Raw genomic sequence first — 21,866 nt, 5'->3', positions numbered from 1 at the left:
GAAAAAAGAGAGAGACAAACCAAGAAACAGACTCTTAATTATAGAGAACAAACTGATGGTTCCCACAGAGGAGGGGTGCTGGGTGAAACACAGGTGATGGGGATTAAGAAGTGCACCTACCATGATGAGCACTTAATGATGTATGGAATTGCTGAATCACTATATTGTACACCTGAAACCACTATAATACTGTAAATTAATTAACTGGAATTAAAATAAAAACTTAAAAAAAAAAGAACAAGGAAAATCTGAGAAATAATTACAGACAAGAGGAGCCTAAGGAGACATGACAACTGAATGTACTATGGTATTCTGGATGCGATCCTGGAAAAGAAAAGGGACAATGGGTAAAAACTAAGGAAATCTGAATAAATCACGAACTTTAGTTAATAATGTTTCAGTATCAGTTCCTTAACTGGAACAAAATATCATACAAATATTAAGCCAATAATAATGTTTCTGGATGTTATATAATATTATAGATGTAATAAACTGGGTGTGAGATATATGGGAACTCTGTACTATCTTCACAATTTTTCTATATATCTGAAATAAAACCTTAGTCAAGAAAATATATCTATAAAAATTAACATACCAAACAACATACCAAAATATATGCAATGAAGCTTAGAGGGAAATTTATTAAATTCCTATATTAAAAAAGGAGTATCTCAAATCAATAACTAACCTTCCACCATAAGCTATAATTTCTTTGGTTAACTCCCACTTGAGTATTTTAATTCTCTACCAAGTGAAATAATATACAATTGATTTCTAAATAATATCTGTAAGAAACTAGAAGGAAAAAAAAGAAGAGCAAACTAAAACTAAAGCAAGCAGTAGGAAGGAATTAATATAGAGAGGAAATAAATGAAATGGAGAATAGAAAAATAGAAAATCAATAAAACTGAATGTTGGTTCTTTAGAAAGATCACTAAAATTGATAAACCTTTAGTCAGACCAAGAAAAAAAGAAGACTGAAATTAGTAAAAGCAGAAACAAAATGAGGCATTACGACAGATTTTACAGAACTAAAAAGAATTTTAAGAGAATACTATACACAACTGTTATCCAACAAATTGGATTAAGTTATGAAACAAATTCCTAGAAAGACACAAACTGACTGAAGAAGAAATAGGTTAACTGGAACAGACCTATAAGGAAAGAGATGGAATTCCTAATATAAAAACTTCCAAGAAAGAAAAATCCTGACCAATGGCTTCAGTGGTGAATTCTAACAAACACTGAAATAAGAATTAATACCAAACCTCAAACTCTTCAGAAAAACAGAAGAAGGAATGCTTCCTAACTCAGGAAGTCAGTATTATTACACTGATTCCAAACCAAAGAGATCACAAGAAAATCAAAGAACACTATCTGCTACAAATAGAGATGAAAAAATCCTCAACAAAATACCAGCAAACCAAATCCAGCAACACATAAAAATAATTATATACCACAACCAAGTGGGATAATTTATCCCAAGAATGCAAGGTTGATTTTAACATATCAATAAAGAACAAAAACCACATGATCTCAGTACATGCAGAAAAGCATTTGGCAGATTCAAATACTCTTTTAAGAAAAAAAACACTCCACAAAATTAGGAACAGAAGGGAACTTCCTCAATTTGACAAAAAGCATCTATAAAAATAACATCGTATTTAACAGAAAAAGACTGAAAGCTTTCCCTTTCCCTGTTAGGTCATGAATAAAACAAGGATGTGCACTCTCACCACTTTTATTCAACAATAAGCTAGAGGTCTAGCCAAGGCAAATATGCCAGAAAAACGAATAAAAAGCATCCAGCCTGGAACAGAAGAAGTAAAGTTTGCAAATGACATGATCTTGCGTGTGTAAAATTCTAAGGAATCTAAAACACTATTAGAACTAAAATGAGTTCAACATTGTGGGAGGATATAAGATCAATTTACAAAATTCAATTCTATTCCTATACACTAGCAACAAACAATCTGAAAATGAAATTAAGAAAACAATTCTACTTAGGAATTGCATGAAACAGCATTAAATACCTAGGAATAAATTAAACAAAGTATAAGACTTATGCACTGAAAACTATAAAACTGGTGAATGAAACTGAAGAAAATCTAAATGAAAAGACACCCCATGTTCATGGATAGTAAGACTTGCTAGTGTTGGCCTAAAATATTTCCCAAATTGATCTATGTATTCAGTGCAGTCCCTGTCAAAACCCTAGATGGTTTTGTTTGTTTGTTTTGCGGAAATTTAACAAGCTAACTTTAAAATTCATATGGAAATGTAAGGGTCACAGAACAGCCCAAAAAATCTTGAAGGAGAAGAACATAGTTGGGAGAGTCTTACTTTCTGACTTCAACTACAAAGGTATGGTAATCAAGACAGTGTGGTATGGACATAAGGAAATACAGATCAATGGAATAAAACTGAAAATCCAGAAATAAACTTGCACATTTATGACTGATTTTTGGCAACAGTGACAAAACAATTCAACGAGGAAAGTGGAATTCAACAAATGGCAAGGGGAAAACTGGATATCCACAGCAAAAGAATGAATTTGAACCCCTACCTCACAAAAACGAGTTAAAAATGGATCATATACCTAAATGCCTTAAAATTATCATAAGCCTTAAAATTACGTAACTCCTAAAAGAAAATACAGGAGTAAATCATATCACCCTGAGCTCTTCAATGGTGTCTTAGATACAATACCAAAAGCACAAAAGATAAAACAAAAAAATATATATAAATTGGGCTTTATGAAAATGAAAACCTATGTTGTAAATGATACCTTTAAGAAAGTGAAATGACAACAAGAGAATAGGAGAAAATACTTGTGAATCATTACGTGACAAGGGACTTGTAAGCCAGAACATATAAAGAATTCTTAGAATTCAATAATACAAAGACAATCCAATTTAAAAATGGGCAAAGAATCTGAATAGACATTTCTCCAAATGGCTTCCTCTCTCCCTCCCATAACCCATCACTGCCACTCTCTAGATAGAACCATTCTTGTAGACAACACTCAGTCAGGGGCTTGGCTGGGCAATGTCTCCAGAGCTAAAGACTTTGCCACCCTCCCTTCAGAAAGCTTACCTTAATAACGTAAGCAGTGAAACAGCAGAATAGGAGTTAAAGTTATAAAACGCCCGGGGTACGGGAAGACTACAGCAAATAGCTACTGAATGCTCCCTGTGTTTCAGGCAAAGTGTGAGGTACATCAATACCACTTTTATTTACTTCAGCAGTAGGTAGTTATTACTATACTTACTCTAACATTTAATAAATATTTATTAGGTACCTGGCTGTGTTCCAGATGCTGGTCATATTGTAGTGAACAAGAAAGACAAAAAGATTTTTTAAAAAATCTTAATCATAAAACTTACAAACAAAATAAGGTAAATGAGTAAAACCTAAAGAATGTTAACTGGTGATAAGTGCTATGAAGAAAAAGAAAGCAGGAAATGAGAAGGGAATGTGGCGGGGGCGGGGGAGGAAGTAGGTTATAGAACTACCCTTTGAGCAAAGACTTCAAGAAAGGCAGGGAGGCACCACGTGCACATCCTTCAAAGAGGATTCTAGGCCCAGATGGTGTCACGTGCCCAAGTCCCAAGGCAAGTACTGGTATATGCAGGAAAGACCAAGAGGCCCAGATAGGAAGAGTGGTAGCAGCTGAGCTGAGATGAGAGGTGGCCTAATCTTGCTACAGGTCATGTAAGGGCCTTCTCTTTGTCATCCTCAGAGAAAGATGGGGAAGCACCAGAGATTTTGAGCAAAGGAAAGTACACAGTGAGAAAAACAATGGCTCAGGACAGAGCCCTGGGCCCCTTTCAAAGGAACTGAGCCAATCACTGATGAAGGCCATCAAAATTCATCCCCTCTCCAAAATCTAAACTAAACACCAGAGGTTCAATTAGCCAGTGTTGGGCCTTAAGTGAAAAAGTGACGGAGAGTCAGGGTTAGGCCAGCTACTTCCCGGCCACGTCCATCTGAACAGAAGGCAGCCTGGAATTTAATACTGGTAGACCCAAAGGGTGGAGCAGAGGCAGGAAGAGACAGCCCCAGAGAAAGGAACCTGCTGTTGATCTCATTATAGGGTGAGGACAGGCATGTATGGGACTCCTGAGCCTTCCAATAAATCTCCTGCCTTAGCCTCTTTGTGTGGGCTTCTCATCCTCATAATCAAAATCCTTGGCTTAGACAGGGAGCTATGGTTTGTTATCCAGGTACCACACAGGGGACTGAAAAGATTGTTCATGGCTCTAAATATAACCCAGCTGCAATAAGTCCTGAGGGAAAGGATGGGCTGTATGGAGGGGCAGTTGGGCACCATAGCCTTCTACCCAACCCCAGCTTTCCGCAGCTGTTGTTGAGAATATTACACAGTGCCCTTATGTGAAAACATCAGAGATCATCAAGGTGCAATATCAATTACCTCATCCTCTTTTTAAAAATATGTCAGTATCAATAACAGAGCTTTTAGAATATTCTGCAAGGCTAAAAAATATATTCAGTGATATTTAGTTATTGTTACTCTTCTAAAACAAAGTTAATGAAGCTATGAAATATCTGCTTTGAGTTATAACTCCATTCTGGGTATTTGAAGGTCCTGGAAGCTCTCTTACCACAGGGAGGCTGCAGTTCTGTTCTTCATGGGCAGCAGGACGAGAGAACTATTGTCCTTCCCCTACCACCCACCTCCTCCTGGGTGGCATGCCAAGACGCCAAGAGAATGCCCAGGAGAAAAGTAGAGATAAATGCATCTCCGTCAACTCTAGACTGAACCTGTTCTAAATGGCTACTTCCAATTCCAAGGGACACAGAGAAGGGATGAATTATCATACAAGGGTCTTGCCCAGAGCATGCATCTATCTGCCTTCTGCCCACAGGTGTGCAGGCTGACTCTCAGTCACAAGAGAATCAGTCTGCAGTGCTGTGCCCACTATGTGGGACCCCAAAGCTGCTCATCTTTGAACTGTAACTATCAAGACCCCAGTACAAGCTAATCTCCTGCTAAGCCACCAGTTTATCTAACAGGACGAGTGAAGATGTCAGTAGTTACAATTACCAATAAAAATGTACCACTCCTACAGTACTCTAAAGACATGAACTAACCAATTGTCCCCATGACCCTCTGGGGGAGAACACTTTAGATGTTCTCTCAACATCTGGGCTAAACTGGGGAAGCAGCAGGGATTAAGATCTCAGTCCGGTGTCCTCCACAGGACACTAGGCTTCTCTTAACAATCGAGTCAGAGTCAGGTCATAATTTTCGTAGGAATTAAACGTAAAATATGCCCACCACATTCCATCTCAGCAGCTTCAAGATAAATCTTTTTCATGGTATGAAGTTTAGTACTAATCTCATCCATGGTTTCATCTGGTTTTCTTGCCCATCTTTTCTCTTCATCGCCATTTCCCTTTTCAACAATTTCAACCCTGTTTCCCTGCAGTTTGTTTTTTAAGAACTTGAAATCCTTTGGAGGAAGACGGCTAAGCAATAAATATACTTCTCAGATATGACAGAAGAACGTAGAATCATTCTAAATCACCCAGCAATTACTTAATGAATGTCTGTTTTACCCAGTAGGTGGCAAGTTTAGTGAGAGAAAGAGTGAACAAATGGATGAACAAATGAATGAATAAACAAACAGGTTTACTGTTGAATTAGCTGAAGGGCACAAAGCTCTTAGTGTGGCAGAGATACAAAAGGTCCTTGGGTGGCCTGCAAACTTTCTATTAGACAATAATCTCTTCTCAGAAACAACAGGGAATGGCATTCTGATCTTCCTCTGGTATGGCTCATTCACAGGCAGAGCTAACTTCTTATCTGAGTTGCACACAACATAAAGGTCAGTGAGAATGGGTTCCACTGTCAAATCTATTTCCCAAATGAGAGCTGACCTAAATAGCCCCTAAAGTTTTAAGAATCTAAGTAAGAATATAGACATTTATCTCTTATTTGAGTCTTAAAGTGCAGATTACCTCCAAGTTGCCTTTGAATATCTTACAGATGCATTATTATCACAAAAATCACAAAAGAGAAGACAGTAATATATAGCAGGCATTCATATAGGATGTATATGTTCTTCATCTCTAATTCATGTCATTAAAACCTTTGTAGGGAATCAACAACAGGAAACCTGGATGTTAGCAGGAAGTGAGTGGCTTTAGTTCTTCTTATTTCTCTTTAGCCCAAGGTTTTACTTACCTGCATTTAACATTTTGACATTTACTGGCTCTGAAGGTGATTTTACCACTGACTTTAGGTGGGGACTGTGGAACAGACTTCACTCCCTCTATTGGGAGATCCATTCTCTACTCTCCCAGAAAAAAAAAAAAAAAAAAAAAGACAATCTTGAAGGCAAAGATGTGGTTTCCCTAGGGCACCTGGTGAGATCCCCTGCTTGCATCCCTCCCCAGTGGACTACAGAATGGCTGTGTCATCGTGAAGGCACTCACCAGGGTGACAATGGCACATTCAGCCGTCAGCTGAGCAGCACTGAACAGTGTCCGAACAAACCGGTAAATCTGCTTCTGCTCTGGGTTGTGTTTGTCATAATCTGGTGGCACTTCGGATTTCTGGGGAAGGAAATGTTTTCAGATGACTGGCCACCCAATAAAAACAAAAGAGAAATAATTAAACAACATCAGAAGGTGGAGATTACCGAAAGAGGGTGAAGGTTTTCATCAAAAATATCTAAGAGCATCCTTCCATCTGGGTCCCTGGTAGGGAAAATAAAAGAAAATGGAGTTTACTTTCTATAAGAATGTCATTCAAAATAAAATAAAAATATATTTTGATTTAATGTGTTTTAAGAAACTGAAGTCAGTGTTAAATGTAGGAGATGCTATTGACTACCCATGAGCAATAATTTTTCTTATGTACAATATTTAATCATTTTTGTTTGAGCAGTCTATGAAATAAAGTCTATGAAATAAATTAAACCACATTTAATTGAATTAACCTAAGGTAAAAAAAATCTAGATTTTCATTTTCTGAGTTTTCAAATGGACCAAATCTAAGCAAGTGATAAACTTCTTTAAACATGTTTCTGAGCAAAGGCTGATGGATATGCTTAAACCATTACTATGTTGTAGTTGATAGGAAAGAAGTTCAAGGGCAAAAATGAACATTCAGTGTGTCCTAGAAACTAATTTGAAGTTTTCACAACATGCAACTTAAACACTTTGTTAATTAAGAGTTTCAAAATTTTACATTGAAAAACAAGAGGTGACATGTAGAAAAGCTTAATTCAGTAACCTATAAACCTATAAAAGAATGGCTCATTGTTACCAGGGCCAGTAAATGCCATTTAAAGTGATGGCTTTCCCTGTAGGCACAGTGCTTTGAGCGGGGCTCTGCAGACACCAACCATACTTCACCAGCTACAGCTCTACTTTCATCTGTTTTATGTCACTTGCCTTCGGCCTAAAAACTATTCTTTAAAAAGCAAATTTGGAAACCATTGCTTTTAGTAACATCATATAATTTCCACAGTCTGTGCTTCCAATGCTGATTAGGCTTGTGAATATCAGAAGGGTACAGACCTGTCCCTAACATATACCCTTTGTAGCAAACACTATAATTTCTGCTCTACAAATTTACTGTCTGTATAAAAATAAAACAGAAAGAAAGAGCTTAACAGAACAACTCTGTTTTCATTACTATGTTTACACAACAGAAATTATTTTTAAAGCTTTGGGCATTCATACCTGTGCTCATTTTCACTAGCCTACAGGAAGACAGGCAACAAAGATTTAGATAAGCCTAAGTAAAAGAAAGGTTCAACTAGGCAGGACCTGCTAACAGGGTCTGAAAACATAAAGACAGCTCCTTCTGGGTGCACCCAGTTACACTTCTTTTATAACGACCCGGCTAGTAAGAATCAGTTGGTCCCTCATCTCACTAACAGCCTCTGCAAGATCTTCAAGGGGCTGTGTGACAAAGCCTGGCCCTGCATCTCATTTCCTTGGGCAGTTCACTCCTGTTCAATATTTCTGATGAATGAGAGACCCTAAAAAGCTATTCAGCATTCTAGAGAAATATTCACCAGAAGTAACTTTAAAAATGAAAATATAGGATCAAAAATATAAAATAAGGAATAAGAATTTAAGCTAAAATGACTCTGGGAAAAAAACTGACTCCTCTAAGAAAATGGATTTTCCTCTCACTTTCATTGAAAGCTATGTATCCCAGCTGAAAAGCACCTTCTCAATCAAGCTACTGGATCTATCACCAGTTCCATAGGTTAGCCCAATATGATTTATCAGGAAAAAGTCTGCATAGTCATGCCACCTCTTTACAAAGGCCTTCAGGTTACAATCTGTGGGCTTATCATGCCTGTTCACAAACGCTCGCTTTTTTTAGTTGGATTTTCTCCACTTCTACTCACTAACTTTTGTTCCATTTTATCACCATTACCCCAGTAGATTATATGATTTAAGGTCTCAGTATATTGCTTAGGTTCAATCCCCAATTCCCCAATTTATTAGCTTTGCACTCTTAAGCAAATTATTTCTCTGTGCCTTAGTTTCTTTACTAAGATAAATGGAGATAATATCAGTATCACCTCACGGAACTGTTTTATAAACTAAATGAGATAATGCATATAAATAGCAACCAGGGTAGCCAGAGTAAATGCTTAATAAAGATGGTTCTTATTACTTTCAGTTGTGGCTACAAATTAACTTTGAGATGCACAACAGTCTAAGAACTGAGAAATCACTTACAGAGAGATGCTAATGCAAAAGTGGTTTGAGAACACATTCAAGTTTCACTAGTGGTATTATAGTGTTATGTAAGACTTAAATGTTTAAAAGTCTGAACTGTTATCTTAGAAACAGGCAGCAAGACCAAATCTGTACTTTCACTGATAAGTTATTCTGGGCAAGGTTCAAAGTTCCACTATGCTCCATTTTCTAAGTTCTTACATCCAAAATTCTCAAGCACCAGAAAGAACTTGGAGTCACAATTACAATACTGAAAAAGGTCACTGCAGAGAACACCTTTCCAAGTGTTTGCTTCCAGGTATTTGTGTTTTCCCATAACATTGTTCATTCATTAGACGCTCTGTCATGAAAGCTCCACTTCTCTGACTTACCACAACTCTCCAATGTCCCCCTTGTAAAGCAGACTGACGATGATGTGGCTCCCCTCACTGAGAGCCATGCTAACCATGAGGTGGCTGTGCTTGTTCCCAGAATTGGTTCACACCAGTTGTACTTGTTATATTCATGTAACATATGACAATGTTAAATATCAATCAATGAAATATGACTGCAATGAGAGTGGCTTTGTTCTTATGAAAATAAAGAAGGAATGCTTTGGAAACACCCAATAAAAAGTTATCACTAAAAATAAATTTGTTGTAGATTATGTGTGGTCATAACCTGAAAGATTCTACACTCAAATTATTTTAGAAATGTCTTAAGTTTTGTCACTATTGACTTAAAAAAATATGGAAAGGATGAATTACAGGTGTGGCTTATAAAATGAAGTCACTTTGGTACTCTAACCAACGCCCCAGACTCAAAGCAAAAGTTTTGACGCTGCATAAAAATATGGCAACGAATGTACTTTTTACACATTTTATGTTGAGATAAGATGTTTAAAGTAATTTTTTAGAATGATTTTTCTATGATTTCCTGTTTCAACTGACTTTAAATTAACTAAATTGTCTCCAGATTCACTTATATCAGAGAGAAGGATTCTACTACATTAAAATAGTTTATATCTAAATTTACACCATAATTTATTCTACTGATTGAAAACTATAAGCATTTTTTTCTCATGTTGAAGTTGCACATAGTAAATTTTTAAAATAATTTTTATAAAAGAATGTTTAAACAAATTATACAGGAAATCAAGAGTGAAGAGGAAAGCTGAGCATTATCAAGATGTGTTCTGTTTTGCTGACTTCAAACACAAACACCCATTTGGTTTCCTCTGATGGAGAAGCAGTTTGGCACTTACCTGGGAAGTTTTGGTAAATTGTACTAACTCTAGAAATTCCAAGAAAACATGACTAGAGAATATAAAGGCTGAAGCAAGTAGACATAATAGGGAAAAAAAGAGAGAAAAAACATAGTAGGAGATAACGTGTAATGTTTTTAGCACAAAATTAATCATCCACATACCTGTTTTTGATGTGGTAATATATTGCGAGAGCTACACTGTAAAATAAAATGCAGGGTTCAATGTTTCATAAGCATATCCAAAATGTTATATATTATATGTCTAATCATAAAATATTTAAATTTAAGTAAAAGTCAAACAATCCATCTCAAAAGTCCCAATTAAAGCAGAATGCTGATCAAGAAATCTCTTTAAAAAAAAAAAATCATTCTTCAAAGTAAATCAATCTTGTACTCATTTCCAGCAATTATTAAATCTTTTCCAGAAACACCAAAACCTCAAGAGGTATTTAGAAACAAATTCTCTTTCTACTTGAAATTTTTAGCTTTCTTCACTTGTAAAATATAGACACTATGTAAAAACAGGTAGTGCAAATCAAGCACCTTTAGAAATTTCCAACTTATTACCTCCCAGTTTAGAAAATTTTTGGTTTATTTATAACTACCAGAAAAAAGTGAGTATCACCCACAGTGGTTTGCTGTTCTTTTCTCTTACATCAGTAACCTCTTGGCAATCCACCTAACTTATTCATTCACTTGCTAAAATAGTAATATAAATCCTATTTGTAACACTACCTTAAAATTTTTATTTAATATTTTAAAAGATCTGAATTTAATGAAGACACTCCCTTCTCCCGAATATTTTTTTTCAAATAATGCTTTTCTGATTAAAAAGACGTTATATTCATATTGTAGAACTTCTGGGAAATATAGGAAGTGTAAAAAAAAAAAAAAAAGTAAACCCTTTGCCCAAAGAAGACTACTTGAGATATGCAGATATCTATTTCTGTCTCTCAATTATATGTGTAAATAGGTTTACATCCTACTTTTGTCCTCATTAATATTTTTCTTACCATTAAAGTACGCTTTAAAAACAGGACTTTAAATGGCTGATTATATTCCATTTATATAGTTACTGAATAATTTATTAACTATCCCCCTACTATTGAACATTTAAGTTGGTTCTAATATTTCGTAATTATAATTAACACCATACTGATATTTTCAGAGACAAGTATTTGTGCAACCTATGACTATATTATTTCCATAAGAAAACATTCTGTAATGTGAATTAATCTAAAGTCATTAATAATTGAAGGCTCTCCACATAAACTGACAAGTATTTTTGCAGAAAAAAAAAAATGTACCAGTGTATTTCCCCATCAGTGTCTGTTTTAACCTTACACTTGCTGACACTCACCTTGAATATTCTGAAAAAATGTTCTCCAACGTAAAGTGTACTTGTTTTCAATTTGGGTTTCTCTGATCACCTATGAAGTTGGTGGGGTTATTCATGTTAACTGGCCACTTTTTTTTTTAATTTCCTTTTTTGTAAGCTGTCAAGATCATTCCACTACGCCTGGGTGGCGCAGTTGGTTAAGCGTCCGACTTCAGCCAGGTCACGATCTTGTGGTCCGTGAGTTCGAGCCCCGCGTGGGGCTCTGGGCTGATGGCTCAGAGCCTGGAGCCTGTTTCCGATTCTGTGTCTCCCTCTCTCTCTGCCCCTCCCCCGTTCATGCTCTGTCTCTCTCTGTCCCAAAAATAAATAAACGTTGAAAAAAAAATTTTTTTTAATTTATTGAGGAGACCAAAATTTATTTTTTAAGCTTCTAAGAATATCACTAACTGACTGCATCAGATTGTGTTCTGGGTACTTGGAGCACAGAAACTGCCATCCAGGCACAACACGGAGGTAGAGGGCTCAGTCCTAAACACAGCTGACTCAGCGTTGGATTCCAAATAGCTCAGTGGCTTACCTATGACTTCCTATGACAATAGACAAGAAATCTCTAGTCTTCCAAATGTCTCTCCAGACCTATTCCTTCAAAATGATTTTTGAAAAACATTATTCAGATAAATGTTAAAAGTCCTCATGAGCAAATGGCAATATATTCTCTTTCTCCTAACATATTCAAGAGCATCTAAGCTGATGAAGGAATTGTAACTTGGGTGAAAGGACTTCAGAATCAAATAATAATAATAATAATAATAATAATAATAATAGTAATAATACTGCTTTCAAGCATACATTAACAGCATACATTAACATTGATATGAAAAGCAGCAGATGTTATTGACTCTATTTCACAAGTGAGAAAAATTCAGGTTCAGATACTGGATACCAGGATTTCTGACTAGTATAATGGTTTTGTGCCCTTTAGTTCTAACACGTTGCCTCTAGGGAAAAGGATGAAATTATCATTTAATTTGTTTAACAGTCATACTGTGTGACTGCTTTCTAATCTAATGTCAGATTTAGATTGACGTTTCATATGATTGGGTTTGGTGCAGTGACTAGTTTAGTCACTTTGATTGCTTGCAAAAGATAATGGTTCTTGCCTCCTCTGTGTGGAGTGTGACATAGGAAAAATATCCCCGGACTAAGTGAGAATAAGCTGAGTGTAAAACCTGGATCCTTCATTTATTACAGTTCATTCATCTCTCAGAGCCTACATTTCCTCATCTATAAAATTAGGACAATTCAACCTATGTCACAGAGATGTTATTATAACCAAATGAAATATACAAAAGGATTATTTCAAATACAAAAATCCAAAACAAAAGACATTATTATCATGGTTACTCCCCTATCAATAATTTCATCTCAAGCATCTCATAATTTGCTTCTGCAAACTGAGTTAAAATCTTCAGGGCCCCAAGGTCACTATCTTCCAAATCTCCTGAGCTGACTGCAAGACTGGACATTATCATGACCTTACGCCTCCATGAAAAATAGAGCCACACTGTAGGACAAATTCCACTTGAGGTTATATCCCCAAAATTAAGAAAACCAAGCTCAGAATTCACATACAGTACAGGTCCATAGGCCAGTTTAGTCAGTCATCTTGGAAGAAGTGATTGCTGGGGGCAAAGGGCAGTCAGTGGAAAACTGCATCAGTCCCACGCTTTAGGCTTCAGAGACCTACTCAGTTCTGATACATACTCAGAAAATGGTGAGGTCTCACCAAAGATGGGCTAGACCCAAACCAGAAGTACATTTGGATCAAAGGGTTTGCTCAACTGCTTTTGCCACATAGCTTGGAATAAAGAAATACTATTTTCTTGACCAAGAAAGCAAAACAGATATGTGACTGTTGGCCCTGTACTTGTAGGAGCCTAGAGCTAATACAGCAAAGCATGTGACAAGCCTAAAACTTTTGAAGACCAAGAGGTGGTGGGTTCTGCCAGTGCTGAGGAGCTCCCACCTGCTCCCCACCCTTTCCTTTAATCACCATACCTATGCCCCCCGTAGGGGATTCTGGCTGGGGGGCGGGAGGGGAGACAGAGGTCAGCTGAAGAGGTGTGTGTGTCGGAGAGGGCGGGGGCGGGGGGGGGGGATGGCTAGCAAACTCTAAATTCAATACCACAGCTGTTGGCATTTAGGGGAAAGATGGGAAAATTCAAATTGTCAAGACAGAAATCGTGCCTATGAAAAGAATGAGCACAGAATGCTCCCACTTTTACACTTCAACTTTCCATTCAGAACAGCACTCACCCCTCCATGCACTCCTCAACTAGAATTTGTAAATACATGTGTTCATTTTGGCAGCCCACAACTTGAAGAAGGGGTTTCTCTTAAAACTTAGGTTAGAAATCGATGTTTAGAATTCAAAGGATTTTCTCAAAGAAACAAGGTCATACTTGGTTTTCAAGAAGGAAGTTCAGCCCAAAGATACTCACCGTGTCCATAATGAAGCTCAACTGTATTAATGGTTTTGGTATTTTTAATGTCTGGAGGGAAGGGACCAAGAAGAGGCCTTGGATTTAGGTAAAGCAGAAAAAGCAGAAAAGGGAAAATAGGGGTTTCATTTTGATAGGTGCAGGATAAGTTTAAGGCACAATTTTAGAACAGGAGGGCATTCAGATTTAGCTTCTTTCTACCCTGCTTTTTGACTCTTCTCTCCCTTCTGAGTATCCCTTTCTCCTTACACCTTCAAAGACCCTGGCTGGAGCTCACCCAGGCCTACTAACACCCTGAAATATTTTTTTACTTTTTACCTCCTTGATTTTAACCCAGCCAAGAGTGAGATGGAGGCATTTACAGGGAAGATTCTGATCGTCCTACTTCAGTTAGGGACCACCCTGCTCTGAGGTCCAAAATACAAACTTTGTTGTTGTTTTTTTTTAATTTTTTTTTTAACGTTTATTTATTTTTGAGACAGAGAGAGACAGAGCATGAACAGGGGAGGGTCAGAGAGAGAGGGAGACACAGAATCTGAAACAGGCTCCAGGCTCTGAGCTGTCAGCACAGAGCCCGATGCAGGGCTCGAACTCATGGACCGTGAGATCATGACCTGAGCAGAAGTCGGACGCTTAACCGACTGAGCCACCCAGGCGCCCCCAAAATACAAACTTTGAAAAAAAAGGGGGGGCACTTTTTAAAATAAATGAACTACTGACTGAAGAACTTTCACATTTAGCTAGTGCAAAGGAAATGTCATTTGGATCAGGGAAGTCATAGTATTCACACTGAATGTTTTGTTTCAACAGTCCACTATTTAACTGGGCCAGCTTTTCAGCTCTTTTTCCTCCATTTATTAGTCTATAATTTCAAAGTTTCAAGGAACTTTGGTGGGGGGACAGGAGAAGAACTGTCTACTTACATCAGGAGTTCTCAACCTTGGCTGCCTACTACAATCTCCTAGGGAGGGTATTAAAAATCCAGATACCAGAACTGTATGGCGAGACATTAAACTGCTGATATCAACATGTTTTTCAGCTCCCAGGTGACTCCAGGATGTAACCAGGGGTTGGAACCACTGATTTGCACAGCAGCACATTTGTAACTTGGGTGACACTGACATATCAAAGTGCTACCCAGTTTTCCCACTAGGCTCCTAACTGTCTATGTCACAACCAGTGGCAATTTTAAGTTACCCAAGGGTAAAGTGTTGAGCAACTGAGTCGGATCCATTTGTAAATTCCAAGAGCTCTTGTTGGCCCTGAAAGTAAAGGTGCCCTCTGCTCCACTTGGCCTCCCTTCCTGTCGAAGAGGATCCCAGGATTAAAGAGAAGTTAGCAGCTTCTGTTCTGGGCTCTCTGGAACTTGTGCAGATGCCAAGAGCCACATGGTACACAGATCTTCAGGGCTTTCCACTCCTCTCCACAACCACTAGTGATTTACTCCAGAAAATACTTCCAAGAGATACTGTACTTCCTATGTCCTGGCAGTAAGCCATGGCACAAAGGCAGGAAGTGGCTTAGTGAAGGCCACACACTGTGGAGCTCTGACATGCATACCTCTTCCCAGCTACAATCATGGACTGTGAGTTTATGCCCACTTGTCATTTATCAGGCCCTTAAAAGCCAAGGTAATAAGGGAAGAAGCTACATTTCTACTTAGATCTTAGAAAACATGCAACCTTTCAGGAGAGAAGGCAGCTTGCCTTGAAGTGGTTCTATCTTCCACCTCTCCCTCCCAGCTGGAGTGGATGCTGTCCACAGAAGACTGCTACAGTCAACACTGCCTGACTGAGGCTGTGATTTATTGTCACACATTGATCACACTCAGAGTAGGGTTTCTAAGTCTGAAAATGTAAGCCACTGAAATAATACTTCTTATTTAGGAATTAAAACACATCATACACTAAACTGGACTGTTGTTAAATGTGTAATTTCTGAAGCACATATAGAAATAAAATATCCCAGGTTTTTGGCAGTTGAACTGATGACCACAGACCTCAGCACATCAGGTTTTCTGTGACCTCTGTCAAAGGTCTTGATTATCACAATGCTAATGGAAACATAAAAGAAAAAAGTGTTCCTTTCCTCTTATCTTCCATTTTAAAATTAGGAAACTGAACCCCAAAAGGGAAAGGATTTTATCCAAAGACTCCCCTTCCTCCCTTAAACCCCACTTTAAAACAAGGCTACAAAGAGAAGGGTTTTACTAAACCCTCCCTGTTGGTGAGAGACTCAATATCAGAACTCAGATCTCTCGACTCTGGGCAAATACACTTTCACTATCAGGCCTGCTTTCTACTGTAGCCTCAAGTCTTAAAGGGGACCACAGAAGCCCCGCTTTATTTCAAAGGTAAAATATTAGCAGAGTTACTCCAGGATGGCTTTAATAAAAAGTGGGAAGGTAGGAGGTATACACAGAAATCAAATACATGCCTTCACCTATATTTGAAATAATTTTTAAATTTGCTTTTATGTAAATGGTAATATGCACAAATATTTTGAACACCCCACGTTTTAACTACCCAAGTTACTTTTTAAACAGATTTCCTCAATAGTCAATGGCTTTCTCCATCCCTATCTTACCACTCTCAGACCCCACAACCAACCAGTTAGCTATCAGGTTAAGTAGAAAAAGCATTCAGTTAAGCAAAACTGTGTATACCCACCATTTAATTGTATACTTGAGGTTTGGTTGACTGACTGTGCTATCATCTAGGAAAATAGTGGAGCAGGAGCTGTATTTCCTCGCTATTTGTCCTGGAGGATGCTAGAAAACAATGGCAACAAAGAAGGAAAATTAAATGGAGCTCAAAATTCTTCCAAGAAACATCATCACCTTAAACTTGATAGCAGACCACAGAAAAAAAAATGTCTTAGCAAGAAACATTAATACTACCAGCAAGAACAGTACAAAAATACTTTCTTCCTACAATGAAACTCCTTGTTCTTCCACATGTAAAAGTCACCAAAAGCACTGTTAGCCGCCTTCAGTGGGAGTACAGTATTCTCTTGCAATCAAGCATCAAAGAGTGTGTTACAGAGTCCATAAAAACCACCTGCCCTGGGGCCTGTGTAAAAAAAGAAACACACTAATCTTTACATCAGTGAAAGCCTCTAATTAAGGCAACATCCCAGTTTTATGCATCAAGATCAAGGCAAGAGACAATTGTACCCATTTTCTCTATTCTTGAGGTACAGCTGATTTGGAGGCCATGGAAAATGCAACCAATGTAAATTTAGATCTTCTGGTTAATCTGCTTGAATATCAGGAAATGAAGTTATAAAGAATAAAGTATTCTTTTTTTAGGGGCAAAAGATATTTTAAAGGGGACAGATTCTGATACTTTGGAAAATACAACCAATTGATGACCTTCAGGTGGTTCCTATTCAGTCTTATGACTGATTCTTTCACAAATGTATAAAATATGAGCTCTTCCAAGAACTTCAGAACTGAGAACTACTTCTGAAAGGTATTAGTAAAGAAAACAGAATTTGAATCATATACTGATGACATCTAATTGAATACTAGGTAGATTTTTGGCAATATGATTAGTAGACATTACTCCAGATAATTCTTGTTCAAAAGCAAGTAAGGGGAACAAAAAATCAAATCACCCAAACAAGTTCCCATTTGCCTGGTGCTACGTTGACAGTCCAAGTGGCATTTCCAGCAACCAATACAAATAATGCCTCAGGGATAATAAAATTGTCTGCCTCAACTGCCAAACTGCAACAAAGTCCTCAGTGACCACACTTTACAAGGAAGCCTTAAAGGTAATCAGAAACCAAATGCTCTATTCCACACTTTAAAATTTACTTCTTACTTAATAAGGTTTTCATTGCAATAAAATTATGAAAATATGCAATAGCCTAAGAAAAACAAAAACGATGATGTAAATAGAATCTCCCCTCTAAACTATAAATGGTAATAGTCACTATTTGAAGTATCCAGTTCCCTCAATCACAGCTAGAGGGCACCGCACTACTGAAACATTATAAGCCTCCCTAGCACTGATTTTATACAAATAGCATGTGGGTCAGAAGGAAATAACCAAAGTCAGGAAATTCAGTTCTTGGGCTTTCCTTCTTAAGTTCACACTGTTCTGTGCCTGTGTAAGGAAAGGGCACAAAGAAAACTTGCAAAGATCAAGTTACAATTAGAATGTCAATTTTAAAATGGCATTTTCACATCCAACAAGTTAATCACAACATTCTCATTAAGACAATCCAAAGGCACTAAAAATTCTTTTTCTCTTCTTAAGCTCTTATAGCAATCATATTTAAGTCACACAAGACACACTAAAAACTCAGAACGTAATATAGCTATTTACGGTCTTGTGAAATTTTCCTCATGGGTGCAAAATCTACCACAAACAATAATCTCAACAGATACTATGTTTAACACCAAAATTCAGTAATTAATTGATGTATTAATGAATTTTCAGAGATAACAGGGTAATTTTAGGTATAATTCCAAACATGAAGCAAAAGGACAATAATAACTCACTTATTTTTTGAGTAGTTTCAACTATTCCCTCTGACATAAATTTCACAAGATTAAAATGTGAGGGGAATTGCATGAGCATCAGAGTTGATGAGAGGAGATGAGAGATGCACTCAGGTGAACACAATCTCCCTCATAGTCTAAGAAACCCCTTTCCACAAGCCCACGGGCAAGCACACCCCAGGGCACACACAGTCCCTAACAGTCAGGGTTAACTCAAGACCAGCACTACAGAGCACAGCCTCCTAGCACTCAGGGTTGGTGTGCCAAAGTCCTCAATTTGCCAGGGGAACATCAACCAAGCGTTCAAACTACATCACAATTTCCAAATTGAAAATAAATCCTAGGTATTAAGTTATAAAGATTTTTAGTTGCAGGGTGCCTCATCACTCTAAAATATCATTTGGGTGTTAAGTCACTTGTTGAATGTCAGGACTACAAGATTCAGAAAATGCAAACTTCTCTGGATCTGAAATTCACATCACTAAAAAGCTGAAATAATTAGAAGCCTGTAGAAGAAAAGCTCTGGACTCTGGGGTTGCTTTCCTGCTTTGGTTTCTGTTTTGAACTGTTCTGTGTAGCAGAGGGAAGAGACCAGCCCGGGCACCAGCACCTTCTGACATGCAGCACCACTACTGTGTGTGTCCTGCAACACGGACAGTTTGACCTCTGCAATGCCTCTGAAGCATCGGAGACCCATGGACATTCACAGAAAACTGTGTTCTAATTTGTTAAATATTTTTCATAAGTACAGAGTGCAGTCTTAGTATTACATAATATAAAGTTAACATTAATTTATTTGTCCCATGATTCTAAAAAGTCAGTATGCTTGTAGACGTGTATGTTTGGCACATATAAGCTCTTCCCCTTAGGTTCTAGTCCTGCCTCATAAATCCTACGGCCATGGTGCACCGGAGAGCAGCAGGTGAAAGGACAGGTAGGTGCTAGGGTCACAACCCCAGGTGTGACCCTGACATGGCCATACTAACTCTGTGAGCCAGGCAAGTTGCTTAGCCTCCCTCTCTGTGCCTCCTTGTCCCTGTCTGTAAAACAGAGATGAAGATAACAGACGCTACCTTACAGGTCATTATGAGGAGTAGATGAGTTAGTATTTGTAAAGTGCTTAGAGCAGGGCCAGCACATAGTACTCGTTAAATAAAAAGTACATTAAACATGTCAAAGAAAGCGATAGGAATGCTTTTTATGCTAATGTCTGTTAACATATTAGAATACTAGAAGTATATAGAAGAAAATGACAAAGACAGTGTTTTACTGGAGAAGGAAGGGCATAGCATTATAGTTAGCTGCCTTAGAAAGACAGTACCAAGAATGACAGCTGTCTTGGTGAGAGATCAGATATTATAATGCCAACCATAAACTGCTTGGAAGGGGAGCAGAGAACAGTCCAATTAGCAAGAAGCCAATTATGGATTTTAAGGAAATAAGTTTTAAACTACTGTTCAAAGTATTTTGAGAAATAAAAGTTACTGTCTTTGAAATAGTGTGTATTTTACAAATTAAGTACTAAATATGCAGAATAAAAGTTTAGAATGGAAAGAAGAACATCTAGTCTACCTATTCACACCATGCCCACAGTATAAAATAACCTATTACTTCTACCAAGATCCACTAACACACAATTGCTGGACTGTATATTTAAGAGGATTTTATTGAAGAGTTATCATGTGTGCCAAATAATGAGATTATCCTTTTCTGTAACTCCAATCAGATGTCTGTCAGATACAAAGATATATACACACACGTGCACGTGCACACACACACAATCTAAGTGCAGGACAAAGAGAAATGGGGTCCAGAGATAAGACCTCCACTGGACCCTCCACAACGACCAGAAATTCTTCTCCCAACTATTTCAACCCCCCCTCACCACCATCTCAGATCCTCTGTCTGCTGCCTCACCCTGAGCTCCTGTCCGCAGGCAGCACGCATCTCAAAAAACTGAGAGGCCATCAGGCAAACACCACTCACCTGACTGCTTCTTCTTCCCTGGAAAATGAACCTATAGTACCGCCTCACTCACCTCCAGTGAAAAACCTAACACCCTCCAGGCTGGGGCTAGTGAATGACTCAGCTTCTTCAAATTTTCTAAAAGTTGGCTCACACTCCGCACACAATACCCATTCACAAAGAGCTCCAAGCTCTACCACAAAGAGTACTTTCCATCCCTAGCTCCCTCCTAGCCTCCTTTTATCCTTCTGGCTACTCAGTCCCCTTTTGTGGACTCAGCTTCTCTCAATTCAGTGTAAGGTGACTGTCTTTTAGCCTCCCTGTGTTCTTTCCCCCCAAGGGGTTCCTGCTCTATTCCTGTTAGTTCAACTTCCTCCTGCTCTCCTTTGAGCCCCAAATCTCTCCTCTCTGGCCCAGCCTCTCTCCTGAGCTTTCCACATAAATGGTCCTCGTAGGCACCTCAAATGGCAAATTAATCTCTTCTTCCATTCAATTATGATGACTTAAAACCAGAAATCTACAAAATATTCAGGAATATTTTGTCTTTCCTTTGGTCTCCTTGCAAAATTACTATTGATTCTACTTCCAAACTATATTTCAAAAGAATTTTCCTCTACATCTTTCCAGCCACTAACCGGCATATGAATGGCTTCCATTATTTCTCACCTTTATTACTGCAAAAACCATCCTGCCTCTAGGTTCATTTCTCTCCAAACCAGTATTCCTCTGATGCTATTGTGATCTTTTTACAAAGCAAATCAGATCATGTCACCTCCTTGCTTAAATGATTCAGAGGTTCTCCACGGCAGGAAGAGGACATTTATCATCTCTTCATCTTCCCAGGTCACCACTCACTTCTTCCTGGCACGTACACTACACTTAGGCATAATTAAATGATGACAGTAACAACAACTTTTATTTAATGGCCATGAAATAAAAGCCAACAGTATTCTGGATACTTTACATGTATTCATTTACAGCTCACAAACCCCTAGCAAGACAGGCAGAATTCTCATTTTACAGATAAATCAAAGGAGGTCAGAGAAATTAGGTCATGTTTCCAAGGTCAAATGTAAGATACCAGAATTCAAAGCCACATTTAGAGCCACATCTGACTCCAAAGTCCATGCGTTCCTACCAAGAGCAGAAAGGAGAGTGCCATTTATTAACAACTTGGCAAACAGGAGCTCATGGCAAGGGCTCATGGCACTGGACAGTGAAATAATAACATGTTCAGGACATACTGTGGTGTAGCAGTGGTTGGCAGAAAGGGGCCAAAGTCCTGGCTCTCCTGCAGTCCTGCTAGGAATTAGCTTGATGTGGACGAGACACTCCAGGACAGGTGAAGCAAGATTATTGTTGGAGTTTGAAAGCCTAGAGTTCAGGATGTAGCTCTGCCACTGATTGGCTGTGTAAACTTGGGCAAGTTGGTTATGTAGGATGATGACTCGCTGGGGACAGTCCTAGTTTGCCCTTGTTGTCCCCGAGTAACCAATAAAAGCACCCCCTTTCACATTCAGTAGAGTCCCAGTTTGGGCAATAAGTTATAAGGTCACCATATGCTTTAATGTCT

General features: G+C 38.1%; 1 protein-coding gene across 5 annotated transcripts in view; it reads right to left on the bottom strand.

The window, feature by feature from the left end:
* CCNY (cyclin Y) overlaps positions 1–21,866 on the bottom strand; it is a 320,281-nt gene that overhangs the window by 27,527 nt on the left and 270,888 nt on the right. For all 5 annotated transcript variants that reach the window (XM_045465574.1, XM_045465571.1, XM_045465575.1 and 2 more), the window contains 4 exons: positions 16,488–16,588; positions 10,141–10,176; positions 6,669–6,726; positions 6,463–6,582 (listed from right to left, as the gene is read on the bottom strand). In XM_045465574.1, coding sequence (XP_045321530.1) covers positions 6,463–6,582; positions 6,669–6,726; positions 10,141–10,176; positions 16,488–16,588 — 315 coding nt within the window. The remainder of the gene's footprint in view (positions 1–6,462; positions 6,583–6,668; positions 6,727–10,140; positions 10,177–16,487; positions 16,589–21,866) is intronic.

This window comes from Leopardus geoffroyi, chromosome B4 (assembly GCF_018350155.1).
Source record: "Leopardus geoffroyi isolate Oge1 chromosome B4, O.geoffroyi_Oge1_pat1.0, whole genome shotgun sequence".
Lineage (NCBI taxonomy): Eukaryota > Metazoa > Chordata > Mammalia > Carnivora > Felidae > Leopardus > Leopardus geoffroyi.
The sequence above is the reverse complement of the archived record's forward strand: the minus strand, read 5'-3'. Positions and strand labels throughout refer to the sequence as shown.